Source organism: Diceros bicornis, chromosome 30 (assembly GCF_020826845.1).
Source record: "Diceros bicornis minor isolate mBicDic1 chromosome 30, mDicBic1.mat.cur, whole genome shotgun sequence".
In the NCBI taxonomy this organism is placed as follows: domain Eukaryota; kingdom Metazoa; phylum Chordata; class Mammalia; order Perissodactyla; family Rhinocerotidae; genus Diceros; species Diceros bicornis.
In genome coordinates, this window is record NC_080769.1 from 10,368,730 (window position 1) to 10,391,981 (window position 23,252).

At 40.1% G+C, this 23,252-nt stretch overlaps 1 protein-coding gene across 5 annotated transcripts; it reads right to left on the reverse strand.

Moving 5' to 3' along the window:
• Positions 1-301: 301 nt before the first annotated feature.
• Positions 302-20,271, reverse strand: LOC131394437 (zinc finger protein 883-like). 5 transcript variants are annotated; one of them, XM_058525800.1, is made up of 6 exons: positions 19,797-19,846; positions 8,788-8,846; positions 8,016-8,142; positions 7,331-7,411; positions 6,735-6,820; positions 302-6,229 (listed from the first exon to the last, which is right to left on the reverse strand). In XM_058525800.1, the coding sequence occupies exons 2-6, from the start codon at positions 8,788-8,790 to the stop codon at positions 4,412-4,414; spliced, it is 2,115 nt and encodes a 704-aa protein (XP_058381783.1). In that variant the 5' UTR covers positions 8,791-8,846; positions 19,797-19,846; the 3' UTR covers positions 302-4,411. The 5 variants fall into 5 exon arrangements, with proteins under 5 accessions (XP_058381783.1, XP_058381779.1, XP_058381782.1 ...); XM_058525796.1 differs by having other exon boundaries at positions 8,728-8,846; XM_058525799.1 differs by lacking the exons at positions 8,788-8,846; positions 19,797-19,846 and adding an exon at positions 20,160-20,271.
• Between the last annotated feature and the right edge of the window lie 2,981 nt (positions 20,272-23,252).

The window sequence follows — 23,252 nt, forward strand, 5'->3', positions numbered from 1 at the left end:
ATAAGTACCAAGTATCAATTTGATGATGAGAAAGTTCTGGAGATGGATGATGGTGATGGTTGCACAACAATATGACTGTACTTAACACCACTGAGCTGCACATTTAAAAAGTTTCAATGAGTAAACCTTATGTGGTATATACTTTACCATAATAAAAAATTGTGAATGGAGAATTATCAGTATTATTTAATGGAGCCTCCAAAAATCACAGATCTAGGGGAAAAGAAATTCTAAACTGGCTTGGCTGGAAGTACCTCTCATAGAGACCCAGTTCAATAGAATATCCACGCATACACAGAAGGACCTTAAAGTGCTTGAGACTTTATTAGTAATATTAAATTTATACATCTCAGTCATGTATTCAAAACACATTGTAAATCAACTTGCAAATAAAAAGTTAGATTTTAAAATTACTACTAAATCCAGCTCCTGAATCAAGGAATGTAGTGTTAAAAAACGAGAATAAAAAATCAAACTGCTCTGCCAGCATTTCACAGAATAATACACCTAAAACAAAACAGTAGTTCTAAATGTCCATGTGTTGTATCACTCCTATAGATTCCCACACAGGAAGGTTAATAGCATCATGAGTACAGCTGCCCCAGCCACTCAAAAACAGGAATGTCCTGTTATTTACCAGGCAGGCTCTGGCAGGTGGCTCATACAGGGAGAGCTGCAGACAGATGTCACTGAAGGCCAACGGTTGCAGAGGGAAGGTGGGCTTTGATATAAAGCAGCCAGTGAGAAGTGTTTCAAGTAAGAAGCACGCATAATACAGTGTTCTATTTACCCAGATGAGGGTAGCCCAGTATTTCTGGGAGTCACCCTTGCAGAGATTTCACCTCTAATCTGCATGGTCTAGGGAGGGGTCAAATGGCTCTCCAGAGTAGCCCAGGGACCTGATGCCCCAAGAGTCACCATGGGATGAACACAGCCCATAACTGGTGAAGGGAATGGGCATCTAAACACATTTATTGACCAAGAACTCTTTGCTTTTCTCTAGAAGTGAGATGTGCTATATTGAGGAAGAAGTAAAGCCCCAAGCTGTCCCCTTACCTTTTCCATTACCATGAGGAAAGAATGATGAAACTGATTTCATTGATGAAAGCAATTCCATCTTCCCTTAAGGGGTAATGGTGAAAGGTGGTATGTTCCAAGGGGGCAGAAGTTAACTGGTTGAGAAGCTCAAAGAGTGAAATGAAATATCTACTTTCTCTAATTGAACACAAATGCATGGTGACCCTGCTCTACTCCTTACTTCTAATGAAGAACATTCAGCCTCACTTCAAGGCTCTTGTACTAAACAGCCTTTCTGCTGTTACATCTTGTGGAAAAAGACACTGCTCAGGGACAACAATTTCTTTTGTAAGCTCCCTCTACCCAGGGATCCACAGGCCACCTTTTATGTAAGTAGCAGAAGAGTTAAGGGAGAAAAGTTGGGAGGAAGGCAAGTCAGGGCTAGGAGTGAAGAAAAGGCCAGAGCTGCAGTGGTCCCCAAAAGACCAGGGAACACCACCAATGGGAAACCCAATAGATGGCACCACTGGGGGCTGAGGGAGATCATCGGGAGAAGCCGTCTGGGATAGAAAAGGTTAACATGAAGCCAGTAAGATCCAGGCAGTGCTGTAGATTAAGCATACCTGTCCCCATCATCATCACTAAGTTTTTTCCACAGCAGGGCAATCAGGCAATCTCCACTGGTGTGTCCTCTTAAGGAGGTGGCCAATATTTATCATATGATAGTGCTTTCAGTTCAGTCTTTGATGATACCTAGCACTTCTCCACAGGGGCATCCATGTCCTTGTCACACATAACTTCTCCCAAAGGGAAGCTCTCCCACTTCTCAGGGTGACCTGTTCCTCTTGCACTTGGACCTGTTTAGAAGCTCCTCTAACTATGGACTTATTTCTGGGTCTCTCTGCCAGTGTGTTGCTCAGAAGTCAAATAATGGCATTACTGTATTCCTAAGACCCAGTACACTTGGTAGGAGAGAAAAAGTTTTAATTCAGAGTTAAATGAAAAACGTCGAAGGATTTTAGGGTAGCAACCAGAATAAAATTAGTGTTTTATAAATTTCAATCAGAAACAGTAAAATCATATGAAAAAAAAATAAGAGCAGAGAGAGAAGAAAAATGGGTTAACTACTGAAAAAAATTAGATGCTAGACAAAAATCCAAATTTACTAGTAATTGCATTACAGACTCAATGTTCCAAGTTTAAAAAAAAATGGACTTTAAAGATTGTATTTAAAAAACTTAGATATTTCAAAATTCCAGATTAAGTATGTATAAAAATACACATTTGAAAACTAAGTGCACAGTAAGATTAAGAAATTAAGGAAAACCATGCTGGTATATCTACTGACATACTCATTGAAGAGCTTCATTAATAAGTAGGACAGCAAGGATCCTTATTTCCCTCTCTCACCCATATCATGAGGAAACATATGGGGAAAGAAATTTCCAATATGGGTTGCAGATATTCTTATGTCTTCACACCCAGCCAGGTCACCATTGTTCCTTTTCTTCCAGAAAGCCATGTCTCTATCAATGTGCCATTCTCATCACCAAAACTGTTGGATATGTAGTTTGACTATTCCCTTCTTCCGAGATATTATGTTATCTTGTCACTATTTCATTAATGTTGGCAGATGATCTAAGATGCTGAAGTCACAGACAAAAGATTTAATTTACTCATGGTATGGCCAGCAGCATGAGCATCAGCATAATTGTACTGGTTACCTTTGTCCCCAAGTCTCTCAAAGATGACAGAAAGGGCCCCCATAGACGTCTGCACATTGGGTTGCATTACAGAAAATGAATGCTAACATTGTGGAACCCGGTTTATTTCAAGTAGTAAGCAAGCTGGCTCTTCAACTCAATGGGAGAGATGATCTCATCTTCCATGGTTCCTCACTGCAAATACACTTATAAGAAATGGCCCAGGGGAAGAGTGATCAGAATCTTGCATACTCTACATATTCAACAAGATGAGTCAGAACAAGACAGATGAAGGTGCAAAAGTATTTTGTGTTCAGGATTTCTTAAGCTTCATTTGTACTTCCATTATAACGATTTGATTAAACCTCAAGAAAATGTCTGCAAGCAGCTGCAGCCTTGATGGCCATACATGATGTAACCCAAGGCTGGTCAAGCATCAGAACTCTACGAATTTGTATCATTGAGACTGTAACAAGGTTGTGCTGGTCTGTGGTCTGCACTAAAGGTTCACATTTAGGAACTTCCAGTGATGGTATCAAGTACAGCATATTTTGAGGACCAGCTATATTTGCATGAGTCTCTCCATTTTCACAGCACATGGATGGAATGACAAGCACAGAAGCAGGTTACACCAACAGCAGCAGCTGTGGCTTGAGCTAGAAAGATACGGTTCTCATGCCAGGCTGTGGTGATGGACACAGGGGTGAAAAAGAACATTCACTGTTCTCACCCACTTCCTTCACAGCCTAAGCTTAAAGGTCCTCTCCAGCTGATAAGGTGGTTATTCTCCCACAAAGGCATGAAATCATGGTGTCTCCCAATAGTAGGCAAAATCTCACTTTTTCTAAACTCTTCCCTTGTTTGCACCCTGACCTGTTATCCAAAAGGATCAGGTGGGAAGAACAAAAGCATTTTTAGACCATATACAGAAACATTATGTTCCTCACATTGGCTGGCATGAGGCACTATGGATGGAATCTGTGAGTAGTGAACTGATTCAAGCGGTCACTATCTTCACAATCTTAAACCAGGTCAATAACAAGAAAATCCAGGTAACTAAATCTGGTAGAGCCACTATTGACCAGGCTGCAACTTAGAGGTGTAGAAACTACACTGGCTTAGCATTGCTATCAGGGAAAGGAAAGCCATATCATTCCCAAAAATGGTCAGAGCAGAATGGTACATATTCAAAATACAACTACAGAACTACTCTATATGCTACAGCTATACAGATTTCTTAACATTTAAAGTCTTCACTGTGGTTTCTTACATGCTGTGTTGTAGCAAATTCTGATTGCTTTCACATACTGCTTAAATTCATGGGGCATCTATTAGTGTGAGTTCTTTTATGTATTTGAAACAAATATGGACATTTGCAGGCTTTTCCACATTCCTCACATTTGTAAGGCTTCTCTCTATTGTGAGTTTATACACGTTTACTAAGGACTGAGGACCAAATGAAGTGTTTCCTGCATTCCTTACACTGACATGGTTTCTCTCCGGTGCGAATTTTTACATGTTCAGTTACTCTTGAGGAAATACTGTAGGCTTTCCTACAGTGCTTACATTCATATGCTTTCTCTTCTATGTGAGTTCATATATGTATGCAAAACGTTGAGAAATACAAATATGCTTTCCATGTATCTTACAGTCAAATGGCTGCTTTCCAGTGTGAGTTCTCAAATGTGTACTCAGATATGAGAAAGGAGTAAATAATTTCCCACATTCATATTCAAAGGTTTCTCTCCAGCATGAATACGTACATGTCTCCGAAGGCTTCTTGAAAAAGTATAGGCTTTCCCGCACTGCTTACATTTATGGGGTTTCTCTCCAGTGTGAATTCTTGCATGTGCAGTTAGGCTTGAGGAAACACTGAAGGCTTTCCCACATTCCACACATTCATAGGGTTTCTCTCCAGTGTGAATTCGTTTATGTTTAGTTAAGTCTGAATTCCTAATGAAGGATTTTTGACATTCATTGCATTCAAAAGGTTTCCCTCCACTGTGAATTCGTTTATGTTCAGTTAAGTCTGACTGCCTAATAAAGGATTTCCCACATTGACTGCACTCATAGGGCCTCTCTCCAGTGTGAATTCGTTTATGTTTAGTTAAGTCTGCATTCTTAATGAAGCCTTTCCCACATTCATTGCATTCATAGGGTTTCTCTCCAGTGTGAATTTTTTTATGCTTAGTTAAGTCTGAGTGCCCAATGAAGGCCTTTCCACATTCATTGCATTCATAGGGTTTCTCTCCAGTGTGAATTCGTTTATGTCTAGTTAGGCCTGAACGGCTACTGAAGGCTTTCCCACATTCGTTGCATTCATAGGGTTTCTCTCCAGTGTGAATACGTTTATGTTCAGTTAAGACTGAACGCCTAATGAAGGCTTTCCCACATTCACTGCATTCATAGGGTTTCACTCCAATATGAATTCGTTTATGTTTTGTTAAGTCTGAATTCCTAATGAAGCTTTTCCCACATTCATTGCATTCATAGGGTTTCTCTCCAGTGTGAATTTGTTTATGTTTAGTCAAGTCTGAATGCCTAATGAAGCCTTTCCCACATTCCTTACATTTATAGGGTTTCTCTACAGCATGAATTCTTATGTGTTGACTTAGATTTGACATAGAGATGAAGGCTTTTCCGCATTTCTTACATTCATATGGTTTCTCTCCCGTGTGTGTATGCATGTGAGTGATAAAGCAATAAGAACTGGCAAATGCTTTCCCACACACAGTACACTCAAAAGGCTTCTCTCCAGTATGAGTTTTTATATGATTAGTAAGACTTGAGGATGCAGTGTAGGCTTTCCCACATTTCTTACATTCATAGGGTTTTATTCCAGTGTGAATTCGAATGTGAATATTAAGGTATGAGGAACGTCTAAAGGACTTTCCACACTTCATACATACAAAGGGTCTCTCTCCAGTATGAGATTTTATATATTTAGCAAGGTAAGAAGAATTAATGAAGGCTTTCCCACTTTCCTTACATTTATAGCGTTTCTTCCCAGTGTGGATTCCCATGTGAACTTTAAAGTATGCAGAATACCAAAAAATTTTCCCACATTCCTTACATTCATAACGTTTCTTAGCAGCGTGACTTTGTACACGTACACCACGGCTTGTGGAGTGAATAAAAGCTGTCCCATATTCCTTCCCTTCATAGAGTTTTTCTTTATTGTGACTTCTCATTTGTGCCGGAAAGTAAGACTGATTAACAAAGGCTTTCCCACTGTCACTGCAGTCAAAAGCTTTCTGTAGCATGCTATTTTTCCAAGACACAATATTTGGAGTCAGGTTGATGGCATTTCCCCACTGATTAAATACAGAAAGTTTCCCTCTAGTAGAGAATTTCTTCTGCAGTGTAAGGAAGCTTTTTCCATACTGATTATCTTCATAAGTGTTCTCTCCATTTTGAGTTCTCCTGTGTGTCTTAAGGCATGATTGTTCCCTCAAGTCTCTTCCAAATTCCTTACACTCACAGAGTTCCCATCCATTGTGGATTCTTCCCTGTTGATGAATAAGGATTAAAAGATTTCCGAGGATCATTAATTGATCTTACCCATCTCAAAATAGAAATATCAGTACGATGATGAGACTTTTACCATTTCCATTACATTCATACAATTTCCTACCCTGTTAGTTTCTTTCAAATTGAATGATGGAATCCTTCTGCTCAAATGATTTGCAATCTACTCTGATCTTAAAAAATTCCTAATCAGTTTTAGGGAATTTTTTTTAAAAACGCAATGTCTACATATTTGGGAATGAGTAGTTGTGTTAATTGTGAAGCAATAAGTTTCAAGTTAGATTTTACCCAAATTCATCATATTCACAATATGTCATCACAGACATTGCTCTCTATGGGTGAATGCCATTTATCTCAACTATCTCTCTACGGGTGAATGCCATTTATCTCAACTATCACTTGTGCTTATCTTCTATCGAATGGAATTCCAATCTTTTCAAAATGTGGAAAATAGGGAATACCTCTTTTCAAACTTACTGATCTTACCATTTCTATCCTACTGGACGTTTTTCCCCCTAAAATATCCTGCAGACAATCTGCTGAGTCCTTGTTTTTAAGAAGCATTTCCGATTCTAAAGTAAAAGAGAATAACACGTAAAATTTGCAAAAAGAAATGGTAGGTTAAAGCAATTAAACGAGAGAAGGCTCATTTGAATTATTTACAAATTAAATATGGTACAAAGAGAAAAAGCATGACAGATTTGAGTAGTTTTACTAGGTCAACAATTTAACAATGACAAGGATGTGGAGTGAAAATCAAGTAGTTGATGAAAAAACGATTCTATGACAATTAAACATGATGGGAAAAGAGACAGAATATTATCAGGAAAAGAAAGTAAGCAAGCTCCAGACTAAGAGCATACATCAAAAAAATAAAGAATTAAAAAAAAAAAGTCAGTTTGTGAAATCATAGGAAATTTTGAGCCAACATACAGTAAGAAGGTATGTGAAGACATCCCAAAGAGTCAGAGACCAATGACATTAGCCATCTGAGAAAAAGCACATCTTAAGAAGTTTCCTCATTATTACTCCAAACATGGTGAAATTTTCATTGACCAAAAAAGATCTTCACAATCACTCACCTTGGAAGACTCCTCTCTCCACTGTCCTCAACTCTTCTTCTTCCAACAAAGAAATCAGGTTGGGTTTGAACAACTGATACCCTGTCCACGAGAAAAGATATATTAATGGACAAAGCTCCTACAAAAGATGAGAAACACTTCTATGAATCAAGATCTATATTTCCAATGAATATACCAAACATATTACAAATCAGATAAAATGTAAACGTCCTCTTTGTGTATCCCAAAGAGATCGTTTATCTCTGGCCCCTGAAGTCAAGTTCAGATGTACAGATACACATTTACAAAGCATTAAGACTTTCACTGAAAGAGGAAATAACGTGCAAAAATAGATTTTCATTCTCAGGGAGAAACCACTACACCAGTGGTTGTCAGACTCTGGTGTCCATCAGAATCATGTCTAGTATTTCTTAAAACACAGATGATTGGGCCCCAGTGCCAGAGTTTCGTTTAGTATGTCAAAGTAGAATCTGAGAACGCACGTTTCTAACACAGTTATGGTGATGCTTTAGTCCTAGAATCACATTTTTATAGCAACTATGCTGAATTAAAACACATCAGTGCAGACACTATGTGTCTGTTATTTGTCATTGAATTCAGATTTGACACCACCCATCCTGGAATACAGTAAATACATAATATTTACCTGTTCCATAAGAGGCTATAGGAATGATGGCAGCCTTACCTACTGCTGTCAGGTTCTTGTAGTTCTCCAGCATCACATCTCTGTATAGGTTTCTCTGAGTTAGGTCCAGTAAAGTCCACTCCTCCTGGGTGAAGTTCACAGCCACATCGTCAAAGGTCACAGAATCCTAAACCACCACACACAAGCTGGCTTCAGTAAAGTAACATCTCCATCAATGTTCACTGAGAAATGAAGATGGGAGACCCAAGGGCAATAGAGGGTCTTAAGGTCTCTCATCATCTCCCCCAGGGTGCAATCCTCCTAAGTCTTCTTCTAACTACACTCATGCACAGTTGATATCCTCCAGTTATGGTTTTAATGGAACCTCTAACACATGAAGTTATCTCACCACAACTACACCAAAAGCTCTTCTCATGTTATTGCCCTCTCTCAGGACACTCTTGAAATTGCAAACACTTGTAAATGCTGATGAATAAACAAGTTCTTCTGAGAAATGCACACTCTCATCTTCCTTATCATCTGTCAGCACACCTAGCAATATTAAAGTTACGCAGCTAGCATCATCAGAGTCAGTATTAGGTAGCAACAACTGAAATGCTCAGATTATTTAAGGTAATACACCAACAATATAAGGCTCAAAATCGTGAGGAAATTCAACAGGAACTCCATCCTTGACTGGCTTTATTTCTTTAAGAATCTCTGGAGACAGGTTTACTTAGAAGGAAATGTGTCTGTTTGGTGGATGTAGTACGTCATTTAGTAGAATACGCTTTCTTCTCACCTGGGAACAATTTGTCAAACAGTCAGTCACCATCCTTTCTGACTCCGTCTATTCCTCAGGAAGGCAGAAAGGGTCCGTAAAAAGAAGACCTAGGAGAAAAGAAAGAAGGCATGAGGCCCCAGAGATGACCATACTTCCCACATTCACCTGCCTGGAAATCATCCCTTTATAGCTTGAAATTTCCAAATAACCCTGCACACTCAAGAAGATCCAAACTACTGCCATAAAACAACAAGAGTAGTCCTGTCTCACCTGGAGCCAGAAAAGGGGATTGTGAGCCATGCAGCCCATCAGGAAAAGAGTAGTAGTTTCACTTTACAGGTAAAGAAACCTAAGCTGTGAGTAATTTGACTCATTTGTCAAAGCAATAAAATCCGTGAATGAGACTGTTGATGCAAATAATCAATAATCAATCTATAAATCAAAATTGTGGTGAGTTTATTATGAGCCAGATCTGAGGACCAGCTCAGGGCCTTCCTTCATCAAGAAAGGAAGGGCACCAAAGAAGTGGGGTGTACAGAGTGGTTATATAGCATCTTGGAACAAAAAGCATACATCACATATGACAGGAATCTCCCTTTTACAAGTGTCACGAGATACTTAGCTAGCACAGCAAATCGGTGGTCAACAGGTCAGTGGTCACAAGGTGAGCACAGCAGGTCTGTAATTAATCTTTAGTTCCCAGGAAGAGATGCTTATCCTTAAAGAAATGCTAACATGGGGGGAAATTACATCCCTATCTTTAGGGGTATCATTCTTATCTTTGGGACACAGTAAATATTTAAAGCAGATATACAATGCATGCTCAACAGGCCTTTTGGAAAAACAAGGTCAGGCCAAATTAGTCTTAAACCAAATGGCTTCCTCATATACTCCAATATATCCTATTGCTTTTTATTTATTTATTTGTTTTTTGTGAGGGAGATCAGCCCTGAGCTAACATCCGTGCTAATCCTCTTTTTGCTGAGGAAGACCGGCTCTAACCTAACATCTATTGCCAATCCTCCTCCTTTTTTTACCCCAAAGCCCCAGTAGATAGTTGTATGTCATAGCTGCACATCCTTCTAGTTGCTGTATGTGGGACGCGGCCTCAGCATGGCCAGAGAAGCAGTGCATTGGTGTGCACCCGGGTTCCGAACCTGGGCTGCCAGTAGCAGAGCACGCGCACTTAACTGCAAAGCCACCGGGCCGGCCCCCTTATTGCTTTTGATTTATCAAAATTATGCAGCAACTCTACCTAATGCACATATACTAGGAAGCTGACTTAGAGAACAGCATTCTCTGGCCCACTTCAGCTCCTCCTATATGAACCAGCAGCATGACTGCTCAGGCCCAGACCAAAGGACTCTACATTGTACAGGGAGAACCTAAAGCAGTCTCTGAAAAACGACATTAACAAGGACTTACCATGGGACAAATCATAGGCCATCGTCCTGCAAGATCGATGGTGAAATCTGCCTGAACACTCCTTTCCTCGAACCAAGATTATTTCAGGATAGCTTGTAAATAAAAGTAGATAGGGCTATCTCCATCTCTCGGAGATTGGGTTATCTAGAGTCCTGCACCATATCAATCATTAATCAATGGATATTAGTTATCATCCAATATGATAAATTAGCTCTTTCTATGCAGATGACATAGCTGAAACCTACTAAAACAGTACGCTGTATAACTAGGGTATCAGCAACATCAACTTCCATTTACCAAGGACCATTATCTACCAGACATCTCACTAGAAGCTTGTAGCTCACTTTTATATTTTGAACAATTTGAATATTTGAATCTAGTTTCAACTGTAAATTTTGTATGATCTAAACACAAATCAAATATATCTGATAAAAAACTCAGTGTCCAGTGAATTTTGAACACTTTGAATGAAAAAAATAATGTAAAACATCTCTATTTTTTAATACTGATTACATGCTTAGTAGTAGTTTAGTATATATGGGATAAAATAAAATACATTCTTTTTTGTGTGTGTGTGAGCAAGATCGGCCCTGAGCTAACATCTGCCAATCCTCTCTTTTTTGCTGAGGAAGACTGGCCCTGGGCTAACATTCATGCCCATCTTCCTCCACTCTATATGGGATGCCATCATAGCATGGCTTGACAAGCAGTGCGTTGGTGCACGCCTGGGATCCGAACCAGCGAACCCCGGGCTGCTGCGGCGAAGCATGCGCACTTAACCGCTTGCGCCACCAGGCCGGCCCCTAAAATACATTCTTACAAATAATCTCACTTTTTTCACTTTTGTTTATCATAGGTACTGAAAATATTTTCATTATATACACAATCTACATGCTATATTTGTATCGAACAGCACTGGTGTAGACTGCTGCTAGGCATATGAAGGGAAGAAAAACAAAATGTTTTACTCAGTCAACACCTGTGAGCCTCCCTTGAGGGGTGTTTGGAGAAGCTTGAAGCTCTGGGCCTCCTTTTAAGTTCTTATTGCTGGTTCATTCCTTTATTCTTTCAGTAAGTAATGAAGCAGTTATATCTCTCTGCTAAAGCACTCAGTTGAGAGCAGTAACGTATACAGAAAACATCCTAGGCATTAAAGATCCAACATTCCTAATGGAGAATACAGACAATAATAATGGATATATAAATTCATAACTCATAGGGGAAAACAAGCTCATAAGAAAATGAAGCGTGTCTCTGACTGCCATACACACATACACAAAGCACATATATTCTGTTGATTCATGGGCAAGGTAATAGAAGAAAAGGGAAATAATCAAAGGTTCTTCCACATTTGATCCAAAAGATTAGAAAAAGTATGTCAAAGTTTTTACAAACAAACTCAGAATACCTTAAAGTACTGGAAAGCCCCCTCAGGTCTTGCTTGGAAACACTCAGGTCAAATAGGTCTGCGCTCTCCCCTTGCCTTAGAAAAGGGGCCACACCACATCATACTTTGTCCACTATTTGTCTATTTTGTGAGTCTTTTCAGCCAGCCACCTTATCAGTTCCATCTTCCACCAAATTAGCTTTTATGATTATTCATTTCTTCCATAGACTTCCTTCATGTTTGTCTTTTAACATTCTGTATTTAAAGGTTAAGTTTCTTTTCTTAAAAATCAATAACCTTCAATAAATCAAACACAATAGGTCAAATGCTGATCTACAAAATGGTACTTGAATGATGACAACCACTGAAAGTTCCACAGTTCATTATCCATGAACCAAATTCACCCTCACAACCCCACAGTCCTTATTCTACAGTTCAGAAGACTAAAACACAAAAACACATATGGTCAGAAAAACTGTGTGTCTACACTCACAGCTTAACTGTACTTACTACCAGGGGTTTCAATCTGGGGGTCCTTTTACTGAATAAGCCCATGAATGTGTTTAGTCAGGTGGTGTCTACATAGAACGTTTTACTTTTCTTTTTAATTTGTAATTGAGATATAAGTAATGTACAATCAAATTCAGAGAGCCTAAGTATGTAGTGGATGAATTTTGTCAACTGCATATACTCATGTAATCACCAGTCTAAATATACAGAACATACGTAACCTCCTTAGAAAGCCTTCTTGTCCCTTCCAGTCCATTCCTTACTCACTGCTCCCAGACAAGCACTTTCTGAGTTCAATCAGTTAATATATACACAATTCTATGTAAGTATATAAGGCAGTTCACACATCGTTTTTAAAATAAATGTCCTAATTGATTTTTCTCTATTGTTTAGTGAAATGATATGGGTGAAATACATTAAAATCTACCACTAGAATTGTGGACTTGTCTACTTCTTCTACTTCAAGCAGTGCTTTATATATCTGCAACAATATTATAGAGTTGATACATATTTGAATTTTTATATTTTTGAGGAAACAATCTTTTATCATAAGGATCTCTGTAGCTGTAGTAATGCTTTTTGACAATGTTGACTTACATCAGGATCAGCTGTCTCTTGGAGAGGTGTTTTGTTTTGTTTTGTTTGGCATATCATGGGTAGCATTATGCCTGTTTTGGATGCCAATGCTTGCACTACAAGGAGTGGCAGAGCCTGGCTCACTGAAGACACCCAGTGATTGGTGATCAAGAGACAATGAAGAACCTTCACACCACTCTTCAAGAGAATCTAGATCATAGCTAAATAACTGTTCATAACACAATATACATCTCAGTTTTCACAAATGTATTTAATTACCTTAAGAATGTAAGGGTGGGAGGCACACCATCTTCTGAGCACTCATCCACCAGCCCTGGCTTACCTGCACACCAGTCAGTTGATTCCTATGGCCTCCTTAAATGGATACTTAGTGCTCTAGGTCTTGCACACATAGTGCCACCCCAATTCACTCCACATCTACCCACCAGTCACGGTTTGTCTGCATTCTAGAGGGTTGCTTCCTGCTTGCCCTCTGACTGCTGACTAGCTCTGGCCCTGGCAATCAAGAAACTTCTTCACCACCCAACGGACTGCCATGACACCTTCTCCAACAAGGTCTGAAGTCAAGTCTTGGGGAGAGGGCCGCCCTATAAGTTTGGCCTTTCTTAGGTTTTCTCCATCAACTCTATGATATCCATTAGAATTCTCCTTACATCTTCATAATACACTTCTCCTGTTTAAATCAAAGTATGATTTCTGCCTCTTGATTTCATGCAGACTTATACAGAATTGAAAAGGACAGTGGTCCATGCAGACAAATGAGTAAAGATGAGATTTGGGGATAGGTTTGGTCAAGCCTTTGAACTGCAGCAAGAGCTGAGCTCCTTGCGAATGGGAAAGACACTCATAGTTACAACAGTCAAGCTAGCACCTGGTTGATTGTGATACAGTGCCAGCTGAAGCACTTGCCTTGGGAGACCAGGTGAATGCTACACTTAAAAATTACAGCAATAATGATGATTATAATGGTTGTGATGAGAGACAGATTCTTTTGAGTGTAGTTGCCCAGAAAACAAGCTCAGATCTGCTATCTTGGAGCTCAAGTCAAATTCTGGGACCTCAAAGATTCCATGACAGCTCTTAAAAACTCACCTTTTCTGATCAGAGAGGGAAGACACTGCTGAAAATTAAAGGTAAAATTTAATTGTTCAACCATAGTTAAATTCAGTCTCACATAGTTGTTAATGTGAAATTGAGGGGACTGATCAGGGAAGACAGAGGAAACTTGAAATGGGAACATTCAGTGGGACCCAGATGAAACTTAAAATCTTGAACACTCAAGACACTCTAATCCTCCCTTACCATGAAGTAAGTAGCTTGCCCTTTGCTTTCTGAGGAGATAGCCTTCCTCTGCCTGACAACTCTGTGATAATCTCACTCCGAGCACAGACCTTGTACAGAATTCTCATTCTCAAGACAGAGCACCATCACCTACTGTTGATTCTAGACTCAAAACTAGTGCAAAATCAAAGGGAACGGGTAGAAAACACAAGGCAGGAGATAACAGCTTGCATACAAAATAAATCCAACTCTGTAAATATGTACCAGAAGAAACCAGGGAACATGAAAGCTCCTAAGAGATCAAGCTTAGGCAATTACAGTGACTACAAATAAACTGTATGGTAGGTTGCAAAGGCTCCTTCGACACAAACTGCAGTTGCACTACCTCCTCTCCCTCAGTCCATGTCTATACCTTTCTATGATAGTCCTTACATCCAGCTAACTGAGACAAAAGTCTGGTTTACAGATGAGTCTGCGTAGTAAGCTAGTACCACCTGGAGGTGTAGAGTTGTGAAGCTCTATATCCTCACTCAAAGGATCACCCTGAAAGATAGTAGTAATTACAAATCTTCCCAGTGGCAGAACTTCAAGCAGTATATTTGGCTGTCCACTGGGTATACAGTAAGAAATGGCCATATGTATGGATACATACTAATTCATGAACAGTTGATAATCCTTTGGCTAAATACTCAAATACATGGATGGAACAAGATCGGAAGGTTGATGGCAAAGAAGTAGGGGAAAAAGTATATGAATGGACATCTCTGAATGGACAAAGTCTGTGAAGTTATTTGTGCCCCCATGTGAATGTCCACCAAAGGCAATCCACTAAAAATAAGACCATTAATAATCAGGTGGACAAAATGACACAGTCTGTAGGTGTCAGTTACTTTCCCCAGCCACCCAGTGCTTGCTCAATGGGCCCATGATCAAAATGGCCATGGTAGTAGGGATAAAGCCTACACATGAGTTCAACAGTAGGAACTTCTTTCCAAGGATGACCCAGCTAACACTACTGCTGTGTGCCTAATATGCTAAAAGCAGAAATGAACACTTGAGTGTCCAGTATGGCACCATTCCCTGGAGTGGACCAGTAGCCAACTGGTGGCAGGGTAATTATACTGGATTTCCTCTGTCATGGAGGCAGCAAAGATTCATCCTCACTGGAATAGATTCATGTTCTGAATATGGATTTGCCTTTCTGCTAGTCCTGTTTCTGCTTGTACCACCATCCATGGACTTGCAAAATGCTTTACCTATAGTCATGGCATTCACACACCATGTTTCTAATCAAGAAACACACTTCATTACAAAGTGCAACAATGGGAGCATGTTCAAGGAATCAACTGGTCTGGTCTTATCACATATCCCCATCACTCAAAAGGAGCTGATATAAATGAAAGGCGGAATTGCTCAGCGAAAATCCCAATTCAAGCACTAATTGGGAAACAACTCTAGGAAAGAATGATATTCTGTCTCACAGGACACAGTATACACTTTGAGTCACGTAGCCTTACATGGTATTCTCTGCCTGTAGCCAGAATACATGGGTCCAGGAATTGATGGGTAAATGTGGGAAGGGCTCCTCGACAGAACTGTTGCTTCAATCTCAGCAATTTAGAGGACTTCAGGTTGAGAGAACTTACTCTCCAACATAGAATGCTTCCTGGAGGGGGCACAATTATGGTTCCACCAAAATGGAAGATGAGATTGCCTCCTGGCCATTTTGGGTTTCATATAAGACTAAACCAGAGGCTAAAAAAGGGGGTTCATCTACTGCCTGGAGCAATTGTTCTCTATTACCAAAGGGTAATTGGGTTACTGTGATAAAACTGAGGCAAGGAGGATGAACCTAGAACCTCCTAGACGTTGCATACTCCACAGAAAAAGTTAATAGAAAATAACTGAAAAAAAAGCAGGACAATGAAGGACTTGGACTCTTTGAGAATAAAGATTTAGGTCGCTCCACCAGATAACAAAACCCAGACCAGCTAAGGTTCTCATTGAGGGCAAGGGAACTGTGGAACTGGATGTTGAAGAAGTAATCCAAGGATATCAATCACAATCTCCAGGCCAATAAACTAATATTCACTTCTATCTCCTTCCCATTTTTATTTTTTACTCTTTTTTTTTTTTTTTTTGGCTGAGGAAGATTAGCCCTGAGCTAACATCTGTGCCAGTCTTCCTCCACTTTATATGTGGGTCCCCACCACAGCATGGCTGACTAGTGGTGTAGGTCTGCACCCAGGATCCGACCCCGTGAACCTGGGCCACGGAAGCAGAACGCACTGAACTTAACCACTATGCCATAGTGCTGGCCTCACATTTTTATTTTATATATAAGTTATTAGTGGTTAACATTACAATTTAGTCTTTGGGAAAGAGAATATTCAGTGTGACTGTGACAAAATTTGAGGAATTCAATTTTTTCACTATGTCTCAATCAACCACTGAAGCTCTGACTAAGTGCAATATGTTCTCTAGTAAATCAACAGATGAAGGGATAACTTCATCTAGTAATTAAAATTCTCTCAATTTTACCTTCTATAAAACTCTCAAGTCATTTCATTTATTTTCTATTCCATAATAATCGTCCAGTTGCAGGTTACCACCATTGTGTTTTAAAACTTATTCATCATAAGCCTCTATGCTGACTCCATGCCTTAATGCTCACATTTCCCAAAACCATTCTCAAACTAGGAGCTTGTGCAATCTACTTAAACTGTAAGTAGATTCAAATTACTCCCTTTCTTAAAACATTTCATAAGTTTCCCATGGCCTTAGAACATAGTTCAGAGTACGTAACTCCCCTGGGTCCCACCCTCACTCTCCAATTACCTCCCACCATTTTCTGGTTCTGCTCTGCTTCAGCCAACCCTCTTTCCTCAGCTTAGGAAATACACTAAGCTCTCAACTGCTCTGGTACTTTGCTCATGAAGTTCCCTTCATCTGAAATGTTTTCATTGACTCTACACCTCCTCACCCTAGCCAATGACCTGATTAGCTAAATCATATCCATGCTTTCATTCTCAAATGAAATATCAACCCCTCCCAATACATCTTCTCCCCTCATATTAAGCCATTATTACGTCCAGATAACAAACTTGCCAGATTTCCTCTATTTCCTGTATTTTTTTGTATGTGGGTTGCTGCCACAGCACAGTTGACAAGTGGTGCAAGTTTGCACCTGGGTTCCAAACCTGTGAACCTGAGCCGCCAAACTTAACAACTACGTCACAGGGCCGGCCCCTACTATCTCTGTTTTGATGGCCATTGTTTCCTTGTCCCTGGCATACAGTGTAGCTCATTAGAGTGATTCAATGATCATTTATAGATTGTCAGAGAACTGTCATTCACCACAAAAATGTTACAGGGGGAATATGTACAAACTGAAGTCACAAAAAAATAGAACTACAAAAATTAAACAGGAAGCATATAAAATGCTGTGAACAATATAAGCCAAAATACTGTACTTCTGAAAATGTATTTGAGCAGTCTTACTCAGGAAGAAAGTGGACCAGATATTCTTTTTGAAAACAAGCACCTTGGAGTTAAAACTAAAATTTGGAGGCCGGCCCCGTAGCGTAGCAGTTAAGTGCCCACGCTCCGTTGCTGGCGGCCTGGGTTCGGATCCTGGGTGCGCACCGACGCACCGCTCATCAATCTATGCTAGGGCAGCGTCCCATATAAAGTAGAGGAAGATGGGCACAGATGTTAGCCCAGGGCCAGTCTTCCTCAACAAAAAGAGGAGGATTGGCATGGATGTTAGCTCAGGGCTGATCTTCCTCACACACACACAAAAAGGGTACCAACCAACCAATAAAAAAAAAAACTAAAATTTGTTCCTTATGTTTCTCCAGAATGATTTTTAAACATGTTTTGAAGTTGATCCAGCAAGTACTTGGGAAAACTGGACAACCACATGCAAAAGAATACAACTGGACCACTATCTTACACCATAAACAAAAATTAACTCAAAATGGATTAGACTTGAATGTAAGACCTGAAACCATAAAACTCCTAGAAGAAAACATAGGCAGTAGGCTCTTTGACATTGGTCTTGGAGATGATTTTTTGGAAGTGGGACTACATCAAACTAAAAAACTTCTGCACAGGAAAGGAAACTATCAACAAAATGAAAAGGCAACCTACAGAATGGGATAAAATTTCTGCAAATCAAATATCTGCTAAGGGGTTAATATCCAAAATATATAAAGAACGCATACAACTCAAGAGCAAAAAAAATAAACAATGTGAATAAAAAATGGGCAGAGGATCTGAATAGACATTTTTCCAAAGAAGACTTACATATGGCCAACAGGTACATGAAAAGGTGCTCAACATTACTGATCATAAGGGAAATGTAAATCAAAACCACAATGAGCTGTCACCTCACACCTGATGGATGAATGGATAAAGAAAAGGTGGTATATACACACAGAGGTATATTATTCAGCCATGAAACAGAAGGAAATTTTGGCATTTGCAATAACATGGATGGAACTTGATGGTATTATGCTAAGTGAAATAAGTCAGACAGAGAAAGAAATACCATATGATCTTACTTATACGTGGAACTCAAACAAACAAAAAAACCAAAACTCTTGGATACAATGAACAGATGAGTAGACATCAGAAGCGGGGGTGGGAGAAATGGGCAAAGGTGGTCAAAAAGTACAAACTTCCAGTTGTAACATAAGTCCCGGGTACATGTAATGTACAGGAGAGTGACTATAATTAATAATACTGTATTGTGTTTTTGAAAATGGCTAAGAGAGTAGATCTTAAAAGTTCCCACCACAAGGAAAAAAAAATTTGTAACTATTTGTGGTGATGGATGTTAACTAGACTTACTGTAGTGATCATCTCCAAATATATACAAATATTAGATCATTACGCTGTATACCTGAAACTAATATAATGTCGTATGTCAATTATATCTGAATTAAAAAATTAAAAAAATATCAAAACGTGTGACTTTCTAAAAGAATGTGTGACTCTTCAAAAAGTCAATATAATGGAGAAACAACAGCCAATGCTCTAGGTTAAAAGACACTAAAAGACATAAGAAATTGCCATATATAAAACCTGAGTGCATCCTAGATCCAAAAACACCCAAAAGCGTAAGGATTTTAGTTTTTACACAAAGTTGATAGCAGATGACATTATTATTTTAAATTTTCTTGGGGGAAGTAATAGTATTGTGGTTTTATTAGCACAATGTCTTTATTTTTAAGAGATGCATTACCAAGTATTTAAAGGTCATGTATCATGTCTGCCATTTATTTTCAACTTACACTCTGAAATAGTTCACCAAAAAATGGATACTTATTTATCTAGAGAGCAAACATGCAAAATGCTAAAGATGGGTGAATCTACTTCAATGGACATTCATTGTACTGGCTGTTCACACTTTATTTAGGTTTAAGATATTTCATACAAGATATTTAAAAACAAAAAATTTGGGAAAAATTATACTTAGTCCAAACATCCTGTTTATGGGAAGCTAATTATTCTAAACAAAGGGCAAAAAAAGCCTCCATCCGTTTTTCTTGGAGGCCCATGTTTTGAAGTTTTGTGGGGACGTACAGGCTTAGGAAATTCAGATGAAGAGACAGGTGAGTATTCCTGTTTCTCTTTAGTAGACAGACTTAAGGTCCACCTACGCTTACATGTCTATACAGAAATAAGCACACCACAAACATTTAAGAAAATATAACACATTTCTACCTGAATATAACGTGTCAAAAAGTAATAAGGAACACGCAAAGACAAAGCCAGATTCTCAGATGAAACACTCTTTCGCATACAAAAGGGAACAGAGGCCCTTCTGAACCAGCTTTCCCCCGGGGCTCACCGGACACGCCGGAATCGCCAGGTCCGTGAGGACGCGCGGGCACGGACCCGAGTCAACCCACTCGAAAGGCGGGAATCCTCTCCCCCCTGGAGAAAAGTCACAGAGGTTGCTGAAGAGCCTCTGGGGGGAGCACAGTGGATGAAACGACCCCACAGAAGCGCCCTCACCGCATATCCGATCCGGCTCCTACCGAGAACGACGGCCCGAGCGGCCTCCAGGACCCGGCCGTGCCGGGCGGCCCCGCGGCCCCGGGAAGCGAGCGGCGCGCACCGGGCCTCTCTCAGCAGGCCCCCGGCGGCCAGGCCAGACCCGTCCTGTGACTCCTTGTTCCACCCGCTTCCCTCCCCTTCACGCCGGCCTCACCCAGCCCACTCTCCGTCGGACCACAAGCAACATTAAGCGCGACCCAGCAGCGGCGAAGACTGTAGCGAATTGTGACGTCACTTCCGCTTCCTGTCTGGGCTGCGAAGGGGCGGGGCTACGGTGTTGGAGCGGAAGCGCACGTTCAGCCGTTTCAGAGAAATTGTGGTTTCCTCCGGCGTGGGTGCAGATGGGTCCCGAGTCGCCTGGGCGCGGGCAGGCCCAGGGACAAGGGTGACGCTCGAAGCAGCCCTATGGGCGGAGCTGCGGGCAGAGGGCGTGGCCTATCCCTGGGGGCGGGGCTGAAGGTGGGACGGGACCAGTGAGTATTTGGATTCTTGAATATTCAAGCCCAAAGGGCGAGACTGCGGGTAGGGACCCAGCCCACAGCGAGCACATCAAAAGATTTTCTACCTGCCTCTCCGCTCGTTCCTAGAGCCTTTGCAGTGATTCTCCCGTGCTGATAATGCTGCCAGTCGGTGAAGTGGTCTGTCTCCTCCAATCAATCCCGTCTTTAGGCCTTTATTTGAAATAGACACCATGCAAAACTCTAAACTCTAAAATTGATTCCTTTGGGTTCTCAATGTAATGATATTTTCTGCAAATCTTTTATTTTTTCACTCTTATAGTGTGTATTTCTCTTTTTATTTTTATTTTTTTTGAAAGAGCGCTGGTACTGGACATTCTTATTCAGGAATAGAGCTAACGTTTCCCTGGTAATCATGTTTGCTGTGGTTTTCAGTGGATGGCCTGTGTGGAAATAAAGATTTTTAAACCCTGATTTAATACACATTTTTATCAAGAATTGTCAAATGTGTTTTATGCATCTATTGATAATGATTTTGCTAGATGTGGATTGAAAGAAAGAGTCTAGGTGATATTAGTGAGGGAATTTATTCAATAATCAGCATGAGGAGTTTGAACTCCGGGAAAACAGTTCAACAGAGTGCTCTGATGGAACTGCTCAGAGCTGTGTGAGTTTAAGCACAGTTTATATCTCTTTCACAAAGCAGTGCATGTGCAGGGAAGAGGAAAAGAAAAAAAACTTACAACTAGAGTTCATATATGTTAAAAAAAAAAGGGGGGATAGAGTACATATGAGATTTTCTCTAGACTGTACATTAAAGGTAAAAAAGTAAAAATTTCTTGGTTATACATCAAACAAGTTCAGAGATGCTGACGTTATCTATGCGTGGAGGGAGACAAGGACCAGGGTCATTAATTAGTCCTTGGGTAGCCGGAAAAACCTGAGACCCCGTCACTGTAGCCGAATCGATGAACACAATGACCAGGGATGGAGGAAAAGAAAACTGGTTTAATTTTGCCAGCAAAATGAGGCTGCAGCGGGCTCATGCCCCACAATGCACAGTCCTCCTGAGGCATTAGGAGTTGGGGCTTTTAAAGGGAAGTTTGTGGGAGAGAATGTATCCTTGGTGACTGTGATTATTTGTTGGAGGAGGGATCCCAGCCCTCTGGCGCCAAGCCGGTTGTTATCTCTATGTACAGCAGGAGATTTAGGGCTCCATCAATCAATCTTCTGGCATCACCCGAAATTTGGCCTTGGGGAGGGGACGGCAGCTGCCGCCAATTAACGATTACGAAGTTTACAAGGTTTTAGGTAGGGGAGGGGAGCTGTGGCTTTGCAGTTTGGTGTTCTCCCGTCAGCCTGCATTTAGCAGAGTTAGGGAAGCTGCAGGTGTCCTCTATTTGTCTGTCCCTGTGATGAATGGTGGATTCGGCTCCAGGAACCAGGAGTTGGGGAGCTTCAGCTTCTTGATAATTTTGAGATATCAGTCTCCCTGTAACAAACCACAAGAAGTGGTAATTAGCCAGAGTTTTAGTTTGTAGCCACCTGGGCTTTTAATAATTTATTACCTCCACTTGCCTTGTGGAATTCAGCGACGCAAAGGATAAAACAACCAATATCTACATGTGAATGTAACTTAGAGAAGCAGGGAAGGGGGAATGAGTGCTTTTTGGTTTGAACTTCTTATATGCTGCGTTCAATGCAGGGGAACAGATATCAGGGCCGGCATCACTTCAATCTCTAAGAAATGCAGCTGGGAAATGTGAAAGCAAGGTACCCCTTTACCTTGTCCTGTTGTGGATCTGTCCAGCTGGTGTCTTCAGTTGTCAGATGTGGGGTTGCAAGTTCATTTGACACAGACTGAAGATGGCCTGCATGGCTGCTTCACAGTACAGCTGCTCCACAGTACAGCATGGACATTATTGTACTGACTTTATTAAAGCCTCTGCAGTTTGCTTGCTAGATTTGCCTGTTAGACCAGGGAGAGGGATCCCAAAAATCTATCCACAACACCAAGCTAAACTCTAATCATTGGTTCCTTTCCGTTTTGAATTGAATCACATTTTTCTGTAACTTTATTTATTATTCAAATATGCATTTCTGTTCTTCTTATTTTTCTGATTTTACCCTATGGTCCAGGGCCGCCCACACTAAGTTGTGAAATAGCGCTGATATGAGGCATTCCTCCCTTATTCAGGAATGGTTCTAAAGTTTCATGAGTAATCACATTTGCTGTGGTTTTCATTGGGTGGCCTTTGTGGAGTTAATAAAGGTCTTTTAAAATCCTGATTTACCAGCACATTTTAACAAGAATTGTTCATGTGCATTATTAAGTATATTTTATGCATCTATTGAATTGATAGCTATTTTGCTATGTTAATGTTTCATCTGTTGTTATACAAAATATTTAATTTTTATGTAGCCAAAAGAGTCTTTTTTAAAAAATAATTTCTGGGTTTCCTGATTTGCCTTAAAAATTCTCTTCAAACTCTAGAATACATTCAGATTTCCTAGTTTTCCTCTAAGATTTATTATTTTTAATGACATTTTAGTTTTTAATCCTCAAAGAATGTATTTTGGCGTGTGGTGTGGGCTAGTGGATCCAATTTTTTTCCTCCAGAAAAATGGCCACTTGTTGTAGTATCATTTTTTAATAAACTATCCTTGACCTACTGATTTGAAATTCCACCTTTATTAAATAATAAATTCCTATATATACCCATATCAATTTCTAGACTCTTTGCACAAGTAAGATTTACTTATGCCAATATCCTACTGTTTTGATTGCA